Below are 13,169 nucleotides of genomic sequence, written 5' to 3'. Positions count from 1 at the left end.
TGATTAACTCTAAAGTATGAATTTACTTGTTAAGACCTTGCATCCTAAACTGTATTAGAAACTCAAATGATAAGAGTAAGGAATAACTTGATTTAAAATATTTTATTCTGTAATCTCTTTAACTTACCTAAACAAATGATTGATTTATCCTAAATTTAAAATGGATGCTTCAGCAAAATTGTACCAGGATAGAATTGATTGTATTAACTGGCCAGTGGATCATGATTTTAAACTCTTCTAGTATTGGAACAAATGAAAACTTAGCTGAGGGGGCTAACTTTTTTTTTAATTCATATTTTTATTTGCAGTTTTGCGGCACAGCCCATATTATTTTGTCAATTCTTAAATTCTCAACTCTTCATAACTATTATCAGATTGCTTTTATTCCAAATATATGTTTAAAGTTCTCTTTTTAGATCATTATGTTTTGGTTAGGATATTTACTCTTGTCATTATAGAACTGAAGATGAATTCAAATCATTTAGAATTTCAGTGGTTTGAAACTAGATATTATTTCTCTACTTTGGTGAAATACAATGTAAGGAATACCATTCAGAGACGATACAGATGGAAGATTGTGAAAAGAATGTGACATAAATCAAAATTGCAAATGAAGATATATCTCTAAACTGCATGAAGAAGATATTCTTTACTGCTTGTTAACTATAAAATAAATATTTATATTCCTTAGACAAGTGAATTATTATTGTCAGGGCTGTTTTAAGTAATAATCTTGCATGCACAGTGTATCTTTTCTCTCTGGTGTAGCAGAATCAGCAAGTCAGTTTCCTGGAACCCAAGAAAAGCAGGCAAAAGGTATTACTTTGACATGTAAAATTGATTTTTCCTTGCTACTATAGGTCCTTCTAGATCGTATGGTAAAAGAAGAAAACAGTGAGGAAATTGACTTTATTCTTCCTTTTTTAAAGCTGAACTGCTTGGGGTAAGAAGTTACGGCCAAACTGGCATGTTTAGACATGTTTAACATTACCTGTCTTAGGACTTTTATGTGTAAATATTAAATTAGATGTCTGTGTCATTGACTAGTATTACTAATGTAATGGTAGATAGTTTTTTCAAGGATTGTTTCTGTTTTCACACCTGGCTTAGTAATTTGCCTTCTCTTCTTGGATAAACTGAAAGTCTGAAATGTATTAGAAATTTTACTTTGAGATTTGATCTGTGAGAAGAGAGCCAACTAGATATGACCTGGATCATACTTGCTTGAATAAGACAATAATCTTTTGAAATTAATAAATTAGCTTTGAAAGTTAAATCCAAAGACATTAGTTGAGTGTTTAAAAATATTTCAAATTAAGTTATTCCTTCACTGTCTTGAAGATGTACTGATTGATGGGAATTATTTGTGTTTTCCTTAACTTTTAAGACAAATTTGAAAAGAACCTCCTCAATTTCTTTAGCTCTTAATACAGTATAAGAATCTCACATAAAACTGTTCCTTATTAGAATTCATCACAGAGGCCTTTAATGGATATAGTAGTAGTGATTTGCTTTTCTGTAATAATATAATATATTTTATAATAATATAAAGGTTTTAGTTAAAGGATTAAACTACAAAGCAACAGTAATATGCTTTTTAAAGTAAAGAATCTATAAAGTAAAAGCTTTTCAGTTCAGACTAATTTTAATAATTTATGATATTTAGTATCAGAAATAAACTGGCAGAATCAGGAAGTAGGTTAAAGTTCATATTTGTGTAATCTTCAGATTGAAACTGGATTTCAAAGATGATGTTTAAGAGGAAATAAGTCTTCAGTTATCCTAATACTTTAAATGCACTCATGTATGATAATGTTGATTAACAAGCCAGAAATCATTTTGAGGGGGATATATGTGTGTATTAAGACAAATCCCCTTAAGGATTCCTATTTGGACAGAATTTCTAATTACTACACATGTTTGAAAGTAGGAAAATTAGTTTTAAAATCTGTGACTCAAATTTGGCATTAAATCATTTTACTTTCAAGTAAGGGAAAATTTCCAAGATTTTACTCTTTTTATAAATCATTAACTAGCCTGCGAAGGAAAATTTCCAAATTGTTTATAGCTAGATTTTATCCTGCTTTAGTGTTTGATCATGCAGTTTACATGTTTTGCAGAGGAGTGAATTCCTTAGGCATCTCCTCCATGGAGCACATCACTCATAGCCTCCTGGGGCGCCCTTTGTCTCGGCAACTGGTGTCCCTTGTGGCAGGACTTAGAAATGGAGCCCTTTTACTCACGGGAGGAAAGGTATGTTGTTAAAATATGCTCATTTTCATTAATTAGCAGTTTTTTTAACTTTTTAAAAAATTAAAAAACTGTGTGTGTGGCTGCACCTGGTCTTAGCTGCAGCGTGCAGGGTCTTTCCGTTGTGCCATTCAGCCTCTTAGTTGCAGCCTGTGGGACCTAGTTCCCTGACCAGGCATCAGACCTGGGCCCCTACATTGGGAATGCAGAGTCTCACCAATGGACCATCAGGGAAGTACCTGATTAGCCATTTTTATTTCCTCTCTCTTTGAGTTTTAATCATCTGTTACATAGGGTTGTTGATACGATAGATGGAAAGAATTTATTCATTCACTAATATTTTTGAGTGCCTGCTGTTAGATATTGAGAAAACAGTGTGGAATTCGGTGATGCTCTCCCTGCTCTTTTTCTATTTCTGTTGATATGATTGTATGAATTTTCTTTTTTATGATGTTGGTAGGGTGTTAAATAGGGATTCCCTGGTGACTCAGAAGTAAAAAAAAATCCACCTGTCAATGCAGGAGGCACAGGTTTGATCCCTGAGTTGGAAAGATCCCTGGAGAAGGAAATGACAACCTATTCCAGTATTCTTGCCTGGAAAATCTCGTGGACAGAGGAGCCTGGCAGGCCACAGTCCATGAGGTCGCAAAGGGTCAGACATGGCTTAGTGACTAAACAACAACAAAGCGTGTTGACGGGGCTGATTAATTTTGAAATGTTGAATTAGCCATGCAAATCTGTAATAAATCCTACCTGGGAGCGGTCTGTTTTTTTTTTATACTTTGCTGAGTTCTGTTTGCTGATATTCTGTGAGGATTTTTGCATGTAAATTCATGATCAATATTAGCCTGTAGTTCTGCCTTTGGTTTTGCTCTCAGAGTAATACTGGCCTCACAGAATGAGTTGAACATTGTTCCCTTCTGTTCTGTTTTTTGGAAGAGATTGTATAAAATTAATGTAAATTCTTTAAAATGTTTGGTAAAATCTCCACTGAAACCATCTGTGCCTAGAGATTTCTTTATATATTTTTCATAAATTCAAAGTCTTTATCATCTGTTTCATTTTGGCAGGCGTTTGGTAGTTTGCAGTTTTTGAAGAATGTGTTTGTTTCTTCTAAGTTGTCAGATTTGTGAGCATGAAGTTGCTCGTAGTATTCTCTCACTGTGCTCTTTCAAAAAAATTTTTTATAGGAGTATAGTTGCTTTACTGGAGAAGGGAATGGCAACCCACTCCAGTATCCTTGCCTGGAGAATCCCATGGACAGAGGAGTCTGGTGGGCTACAGCCCATGGGGTTGCAAAGAGTTGGACACAACTGAGTGACTGACACTGTAGTTGCTTGACAATGTTAGTTTCTACTGTACAGCAGAGTGAATCAGCTATAGGTATACATACGTGCCCTGTGTTTTAGGTTCCCTTCCCATTTGTGCATGTCCCATTTAGGTCACCATGGAGCATTGAGGAGAGTTCCTGAGCTATACAGTAGTGTCCTTATTAGTTACTGCTTTATGCATAGTATCAGTAGTACACATATGTCAATCCCAATCTCCTAGTTCATCCCACCACCCCTTCTTTCCTCGATGTCCATAGGTTTGTTCCCTATGTCTGTGCTCTATTTCTGCGTTGCAGATGACATCATCTACACCATTGGTTTAGATTCCACATATATGCATTAATGTGATATTTGTTCTTCTGACTTCACTCTGTGTCAGCCTCTGAGTCCATTCACATCTCTGCAAATGACCCAGTTTCATTCCTTTTTATCACTGAGTAATATTCTTCTCTGTGTGTGGGTATAGCCGATTAACCTTGTTGTGACAATTTCAGGTGAGCAGTGAAGGGACTCCGGAGAAGGCAATGGCAAGCCACTCCAGTACTATTGCCTAGAAAATCCCATGGATGGAGGAGCCCGGTAGGCTGCAGTCCGTGGGGTCACTAAGCACGACTGAGCGACTTCACTTTCACTTTTCACTTTCACACATTGGAGAAGGAAATGGCAACCCACTCCAGTGTTCTTGCCTGGAGAATCCCAGGGACAGGGGAGCCTGGTGGGCTTCCATCTATGGGGTCACACAGAGTCGGACATGACTGAAGTGATTTAGCAGCAGCAGCAGCAGTGAAGGGACTCAGCCATGTGTATACATGTTTCCACTCTCCCCCAAACTCCCCTCCCACCCAGGCTGCCACTAACACTGAGCAGAGTTCCCCGTGCTGTACAGGAGGTCCTTGTTGATTATCCATTTTCAGTAGAGCGGTGTGTGCACGCCCTTCCCAAAGTCCTTAACTGTCCCCTTCCCCTGGCAACCATGAGCTCATTTTCTAAGTCAGTGAGTTTCTTTCCATTTTGTAAGTAAGTGCATTTGTATCATTTCTTTTTAGATTCCATATACTAGGGATGTCATATGATATTTTTCCTTCTCTGTCTGACTGACTTCACTCTGTCTGACAGTCTCTAGGTCCATTCACATCTCTACAAATGACCCGACTTTGTTTATTTTTATGGCTGAGTAATATTCCATTGTGTGTGTGTGTGTATGCCACATCTTCTTTATCCATACCTCTAATGGTCATTTAGCTTGCTTCCATGTGCTGGCTATTGTAAATGGTGCTACAGTGAATATTAGGCTGCAAGTGTCTTTTTGAATTATGTTTTTCTCTGGGTATATGCCCAGTAATGGGATTGCTGGGTCGTATGGTAGTTCTGTTTTTAGTTTTTTAAGGAACCTCCATATTGTTCTCCACAGTGGCTGTACCAGTTTATATTCCCAGCAGCAGCACATCTTACTGTGCTTTTCATAGATGGGAAATCTGTAATGTCCTGTTTCCTGATATTGGTAATTTGTGTCTTCTCTTGTTTTAATCTTTTTCAGTCTTACTAGAGGTTCCCTGCTCTTTGAAGGGGCTTACAGTTTTCTTCTCTACCAACACAATATTTTTTCCAGGGCTGCAGTGTGATTTTTGTGAGTCTTTGTAGGTTTTTTTTTTTTTAATTCAAAATCATAAGGCTTTTTTATTTCTATTCACTTTTAACTCCGGCATAATAACTTTTTTCCTCTTACTACCCCAGTTGCTTTCTTTTGATTTCTTACTTAAAATAGAGTAACTACTCCAGTAATCTAAGTTTCTACTTTACTAAACTAGAAACAGAAGAGCAAATTAAATCTAATGTAAGCAGAAGAAATAATATGAATTAGAGTAGAAGCGATTGAAGTGAAAACAGGAAATCAGTAGAGAAGATCAGTGAAACCAAAGGCTTTTTTTTTTTTTTTAAAGATCAGTAAAAATTGATAAACCCTTAGGCAGGCTAAGGAAAAAAAAAAGAGGATACAAATTACTAGTATAAGAAATGGAGGGCATCACTACAGGTCCCACAGACATTGAAGGATGATAAAGCTCTGTGTTGGCCTGGTGGGTATAATGGGCAGGGGTGGGGGTGAGGCTTAAGAGGGAGAGAATAAAGGTATACTTACAGCTGGTTTATCTTGTAGGCAGAAACTAACACATCATGGTAAAGCAGTTATCCTCCAGTTAAAAATAAATCTTAAAAACTGATAATAAAGTAGTAATCGTAATAAACAGCTGTGCCCCTAAAAATTTTTATCTCTATGCCCAAAAATTTGATAACCTAGATAGATAGACCAATTCCTTGAAAGACACAGGCTGCCAGAACTCACACAAGAAGAATAATGACAATATGAAATGGCTTACATCTATTAAAGAAATTGAGTCTGTAATTAATATCATTCTAAAACAGAAAGCACACACCCAGATGGGTGCACTGGGTACATACTACCAAACTCTCAAGGAAGAAATTACCCCAGTTGTCTACAGTCTCTTCCAGTGGGTGGAAGCAGAGGAAAATCTAGTTTATTCTGTGAGGCCAGCATTACCTAATACCAAAACAAGACAGGCATCACAAGAAAACTACCAACTAAGATCTATCATGAACACAGATGCAGAAATCCTTAACAAAATGTTAGCAAATGTGATCAACTGATGTATAAAAAGAATTATATACCACAGTCAGTTCAGTTCAGTCGCTCAGTCGTGTCCGACTCTCTGCGACCCCATGAATCACAGCACGCCAGGCCTCCCTGTCCATCACCAACTCCCGGAGTTCACTCAAACTCATGTCCATCGAGTTGGTGATGCCATCCAGCCATCTCATTCTCGGTCGTCCCCTTCTCCTCCCGCCCCCAACCTTTCCCAGCATCAGAGTCTTTTCCAGTGAGTCAACTCGTCGCATGAGGTGGCCAAAGTATTGCAGTTTCAGCTTTAGCATCAGTCCTTCCAATCAAGTAGGGTTTATTCCAGATATGCAAGACTGCTACAATATAGCAGTTACTCTAAATGTTCTCTAAGTTCAGTCACTCAGTCGTGTCCGACTCTTTGCGACCCCATGAATCACAGCCTCCCTGTCCATCACCAACTCCCAGAGTTCACTCAAACTCATATGTATGTGATGTATACATACATATTCATAATATATATGCACAAATACATATATTTATGAAAGCTTGCACTGAACAAAGATGTATTCTTTACAAGGACACATGGAACAATTACACGTACAGGTTATTACAAAATTTCATAACAAATTTAAATTATATATACTCAGACCACATTTCTAACCACGGTCATCTGAGTTAAATTCACCCATTCCAGTCCATTTTAGTTCACTGATTCCTAGAGTGTCTGCGTTCACTCTTGCCATCTCCTGTTTGACCACTTCCAATTTGCCTTGATTCATGGACCTAACATTCCAGGTTCCTTTGCAATATTGATATCAGCATGGTAGAATATTATTTTAAAAAACAATGTCCTGTGGACTCAGAAGTCAGACCTCCACCATCTGCCTTAGGGTGGCATGGTTAATGGAACTCACGGAAGAACTGAGTTTGAGTCCCACTCTTATGTACTTACTGGCTGTGACTTAAGGTGGTTTTTCAGTTTCTAGCCTTGCCTTTTAGGAGTAATCTCACTTAAGAGAAATAGTATATATGAAAGGGCTTTGTGAACTGAAAAGGGCTAAAATGTGAATTACTTTGAGTGAAAGAAAGAGCCTTCTGACTAAACCAAAAGTATAGCAGGTGGGACATACAGTCCAGTACCCCTAATTTCTTTATTCTTTAAGGTCCACTGCCTTTAAAAATAAATGCAATTCTGTAAACTATAATGATGGTAGTATTGTTGAATGCCTGCTAGATTTCACAATAAGCTTGGCTAGTTTTCCTGTTCACAGTAATGGAAAGCAAAATGTTAGAACTGGTGCAGGGCTATTAAAAGCTAGGCAGGGACATCCCTGGTTGTCCAGTGGGTAAGACTCTGCACTCTTAATGCAGGGGGGCCCAGATTCAATCCCTGGTCAGGAGACTAGATCCCACATGCCACAACTAAGACCTGGCTGAGCCTAAATAAATAAATAAAATGTATATGTTAAAAAAAAAAAAGCTAGTCAAAGCAACAATGGTAGTAGACTGAGGGAGGAAGCCTATATTAAAAGAATTATAGAAACCTAAGTGTTCGATCTTCTAGGGGCACTTACAGCACTGGTTAGCAAAATTTAAATGTGTATACCCTTTGATATAGTATTAGCTTGTAGAAGTTTATTCTGAAGGTATAATCCGACAAATAAATAAACATAACTGCATGGATATTTATTTTAGCTTTACTTATCATGATTAAAAATCGGGAGTAGCATAAACATACATCAGTTCAGTCTCTCAGTCATGTCCGACTCTTTGTGACCCCATGAACCACAGCACGCCAGGCCTCCCTGTCCATCACCAACTCCCGGAATCCACCCAAACCCGTGTCCATTGTGTCCGTGATGCCATCCAACCATCTCATCCTCTGTCATTCCCTTCTCCTCCTGCCCTCAATCTTCCCCAGCATCAGGGTCTTTTCAAATGAGTCAACTCTTCGCATGAAGTGGCCAAAGTATTGGAGTTTCAGCTTCAACATCAGTCCTTCCAATGAACACCCAGGACTGATCTCCTTTAGGATGGACTGGTTGGATCTCCTTGCAGTCCAAGGGACTCTCAAGAGTCTTCTCCAACACCACAGTTCAAAAGCATCAATTTTGTGCTCAGCTTTCTTTTTAGTCCAACTCTCACATCCATACATGACTACTCGAAAAGCCGTACCCTTGACTAGACGGACCTTTGTTGGCAAAGTAATATCTCTTCTTTTTAATATGCTGTCTAGGTTGGTCATATCTTTCCTTACAAGGAGCAAGCGTCTTTTAATTTCATGGCTGCAGTCACCATCTGCAGTTATTTTGGAGCCTAGAAAAATAAAGTCAGCCACTGTTTCCCCATCTATTTCCCATGAAGTGATGGGACCAGATGCCATGATCGTAGTTTTCTGAATGTTGAACTTTAAGCCAACTTTTTTACTCTCCTCTTTTATTTTCATCAAGAGGCTTTTTAGTTCCTCTTCACTTTCTGCCAAAAGGGTGGTGTCACCTGCATGCATATCTGAGGTTGTTGATATTTCTCCAGGCAATCTTGATTCTAGCTTGTGCTTCCTCCAGCCCAGCGTTTCTTGTGATGTACTCTGCATAAAAGTTAAATAAGCAGGGTGACAACATACAGCCTTGATGTACTCCTTTTCCTATTTGGAACCAGTCTGTTGGTCCATGTCCACTTCTAACTGTTGCTTCCTGACCTGTATACAGGTTTCTCTATAGAGGCAGGTCAGGTGGTCTGGTATTCCCATCTCTTTTCAGAATTTTCCACAGTTTATTGTGACCTATACAGTCGAAGGCTTTGGCAAGGTCAATAATGCAGAAATAGATGTTTTTCTGGAACTCTCTTGCTTTTTCCATGATCCAGCGGATGTTGGCAATTTGATCTCTGGTGCCTCTGCCTTTTCTAAAACCAGCTTGAACATCTGGAAGTTCACAGTTTACTTATTGCTGAAGCCTGGCTTGGAGAATTTTGAGCATGACTTTACTAGCATGTGAGATGAGTGCAATTGTGTGGTAGTTTGAGCATTCTTTGGCCTTGCCTTTCTTTGGGATTGGAATGAAAACGGACCTTTTCCATTTCTGTGGCCACTGATGAATTTTCTAAATTTGCTGCATATTGAGTGCAGCACTTTCACAGCATCATCTTTCAAGGTTTGAAATAGCTCAACTGGAATTCCATCACCTCCACTAGCTTTGTTCATAGTGATGCTTCCTAAGGCCCACTTGACTTCACATTCCAGGATGTCTGGCTCTAGGTGAGTGATCACACCATCGTGATTATCTGGGTCATGAAGATCTCTTTTGTGCAGTTCTTCTGTGTATTCTTGCCACCTCTTCTTAATATCTTCTACTTCTGTTAGGTCCATACCATTTCTGTCCTTTATCGAGCCCATCTTTGCATGGAATGTTCCCTTGTTATCTCTAATTTTCTTGAAGAGATCTCTAGTCTTTCCCATTCTATTGTTTTCCTCTATTTCTTTGCACTGATCGCTGAGGAAGGCTTTCTTATCTCTCCTTGCTATTCTTTGGAACTCTGCATTCAAATGGGTATATCTTTCCTTTTCTCCTTTGCTTTTCGCTTCTCTTCTTTTCACAGCTATTTGTAAGGCCTCCTCAGGCAGTCATTTTGCTTTTTTGCATTTCTTTTCCATGGAAATGGTCTTGATTCCTGTCTCCTGCACAGTGTCACGAACTTCCATCCAGAGTTCATTAGGCACTCTGCCTATCAGATCTAGTCCCTTAAATCTATTTCTCACTTCCACTGTATAATCATAAGGAATTTGATTTAGGTCATATCTGAATGGTCTAGTGGTTTTCCCCACTTTCTTCAATTTCAGTCTGAATTTGGCAATAAGGAGTTCATGATCTGAGCTACAGTCAGCTCCTGGTCTTATTTTTGCTGACTGTATAGAGCTTCTCCATCTTTGGCTGCAAAGGATATAATCAATCTGATTTCGGTGTTGACCATCTGGTGATGCCCATGTGTAGAGTCTTCTCTTGGGTTGTTGGAAGAGGGTGTTTGCTATGACCAGTGCATTCTCTTGGCAGAACTCTGTTAAATATACATCAGGAAGGGTTTTGATAAGCACATTATGGTCCAGTACATCCTCAGAGTGGCATTGTACTAGGGGGCTGATATACTTCTATGTCTATTGATAAAGAGGACAGTGATTTATTGTAAACCCTCAGGAATACTATAATCCCATCTTAGTAAATTTGCATAAAATGTGTATGGAGTGTCTGAAAGGAAGATATGGCAAAACAGTGGACAGTAATTTTGTGAGGTGGGGTGATTACAGATTTTTTTTAACCTTTCTCTCTACTAAGTATTTATAGCTATCTTGTATTTTTTAAATGTTATTTTTAAATTAGGGATGTGGATTTTTCTTCTTTTTCCCCAATTTTATTGAGCTGTAGGTGTTACGTAGCATTGTGTAGTATATACTTGATTGATGAGGCTGAATCTTGGTGATTACCACAGCGACAAGGGCTATTTCTGGGACTGAATACATTGAGAGTTCTTATGACACAGTTATGGCTGGATGGCATCACCGATTCGATGGACATGAGTTTGAGTGAACTCCGGGAGTTGGTGATGGACAGGGAGGCCTGGCGTGCTGTGATTCATGGGGTCGCAGAGAGTTGGACACTACTGAGCGACTGAACTGAACTGATGACACATATATTTTCTAGGGAAGTGGAAAATCAACTTTAGCAAAGGCAATCTGTAAAGAAGCATTTGACATATTGGATGCCCATGTGGAAATAATTGACTGTAAAGCTTTACGAGGTATGAATATGGTAATACTCTACATAAATGTCTTTTTTTGTAGAAAGAAATGTTACCATTTAATGCTGTTAATTAATAAATACAAATAGCTAATCTTTATTTAATTTTTCTGTTTGTCCTATTTGGTCATTAAAATTACTTAGAAATTTTAGATCTTTGGCATTCTAATGTTTTTAATAAAAATCTTAAAACTCCCCATATTTGCTGGAGGCTTTTTTTTTTCCTAGTCAAAACTCTTTGTAGACAATACTCCTAAAAAATGCCAATTTGCACAACTCTGAGAAAATTAATATTTAGAATATACTCTAATTGAGTATATTAGATTGTGATTAGAACTCTAAACAGAAGTATAGATTACTTCTGAATTGCTTTGGGGAACTAGTCGGGTGACTGCTTCAGGGGAGGGAAAGTGGGTGGCTGTAGACAGCAGAGAGGAAATTTACAATTTACCATTCACAGCTGACTATTGAATAGCGCGTGTGTTAGGGGTACCAATCCTCCATTAAGGCAAAAATCTTCATATGACTTATAGGCAGTCCTCTGAACATGTGAGTCCGCTATATCCACGGATTCAACCAACCTTGGATGGTATAGTATTGTAGTATTTCCTGTTGAAAAAAATCCACATATATATAAGTATACTTGCACAGTTCAAACCTATGTTGTTCAAGGGTCAACTGTACACTTATACTTCTGAAAGTCTGTAACGTTATTATCCGGTTGTTTAAGAATCGGCAAAATTTTACTGAGTAGTTAATTTTTTCTCCCCTTGCTACCACTCCTACTAACAACTAGTCATTATATTCTGTTTATTAATCTAGTATATAGTAAGAAACTAAGAAATAGCCTTTGAAAACCCATTACTTCATATTCTATAAATGTGGTTTTTAGCGACCTTGTCCTTCTCTTAGAGTCTTGCTTGCAGCCTCATGTGAAAATTTTAAGATTGAAGTAGCAGGAACTTTTGACCTTTCTTATGAACTGGTATGTTCTCTAATCTTTGAAAATGAAAAGTTTATAATTCACCATGAAGATGGAAGTCAAATTAGTAATTTAGCAATTCTAGGATCTTGCAGCAGCTACATTTGTGTTTGCTTTTATCTGATTCTTGACCCCTTACTTTCATTTATATTTTCCCACATCCTGTTTTTGTTTTACTGTTTTGTTATAAATAGGGATCTGAAATTCTCCATGGAATAAACAAATGCATAATTTATAGAAATTATAGTAGCATAGTCTTTCAGTTTTAAAATTCAGTACTTTACTGAGTCCTTTGAAGCTATATTAATTAAACTGTGTTAATGACTAACAGTTTTAGTGTTTGGTATATTAACAAAATACTGTATGGATTAAATTTGCATAGTCAAATCAATATTGAGCTTTTCTAATGCTTTCAAGGGCAGCCTGAACTTTCCCAGCCTTCAAATGACGTTAAAACCATTTTATATCTTCTGTGTTAAGGAAAAAGGCTTGAAAACATACAGAAGACCCTAGGGGCAGCTTTCTCGGAGGCGCTGTGGCGGCAGCCTTCTGTTGTTCTTTTGGATGACCTGGACCTCATCATTGGGCGCTCTGCTCTCCCAGAACACGAGCACAGTCCGGAGGCCATTCAGAGCCAGCGGCTCGCCCACGGTAATGCACACGGCCACTCACTGGCTGCAGGCCTTTTCCTTTATCAGTCAGCGTTGTTAGTGTTAGTAGTAAATCTGTGCTCTTCAGAGAACAGAATATGTGCTATGTAATGTGTTGCTTTTGAGGCCTCTGGGAGCATTGTATAATTGTGTAGTTATCCTGTATTAGCAAGATCCATAGAGCAGTGTGAACATTCTCCAACCCCATCATTAGTCTTTGGGGCCCTATTCTTCTCTGGAGTGGGTAGCCATTCCCTTCTTCAGGGGATCTTCCCAACCCAGGGATTGAGCCCAGGTCTCCCACATTGCAGGCAGATTCTTTACCATCTAAGACACCAAGCAAGTTCTCCCTTCTCCACTTATTAGAAGTAGCTGAACCGTACAGCTTTACTCTTGTTTTGCTCATTTGACAAATACTTCTCTGTTGCTTGTGCACAGTCTGTAGTCTCAGAGTCTTGGAGAGGAAATAAAAGTAAACAGATAGTACAGAAGACTCATAGTTATGATAGCTACCATGTGTTGACTGTG

At 38.3% G+C, this 13,169-nt stretch overlaps 1 protein-coding gene across 1 annotated transcript in view; it reads left to right on the top strand.

Annotated features, from left to right (window-relative positions):
* Positions 1 to 13,169, top strand: part of PEX1 (peroxisomal biogenesis factor 1) — an 85,137-nt gene that overhangs the window by 32,002 nt on the left and 39,966 nt on the right. Inside the window, exons 9-12 of the mRNA XM_055420423.2 lie at positions 861 to 943; positions 2,121 to 2,253; positions 10,914 to 11,010; positions 12,472 to 12,642. Of these exons, the coding sequence (XP_055276398.1) occupies positions 861 to 943; positions 2,121 to 2,253; positions 10,914 to 11,010; positions 12,472 to 12,642 (484 nt within the window). The remainder of the gene's footprint in view (positions 1 to 860; positions 944 to 2,120; positions 2,254 to 10,913; positions 11,011 to 12,471; positions 12,643 to 13,169) is intronic.

The sequence above is a fragment of the Moschus berezovskii genome, chromosome 3 (assembly GCF_049115385.1).
Source record: "Moschus berezovskii isolate FMDL1 chromosome 3, NW_MosBer_1.0, whole genome shotgun sequence".
Classification (NCBI taxonomy): Eukaryota; Metazoa; Chordata; class Mammalia; order Artiodactyla; family Moschidae; genus Moschus; species Moschus berezovskii.
The sequence above is the reverse complement of the archived record's forward strand: the minus strand, read 5'-3'. Positions and strand labels throughout refer to the sequence as shown.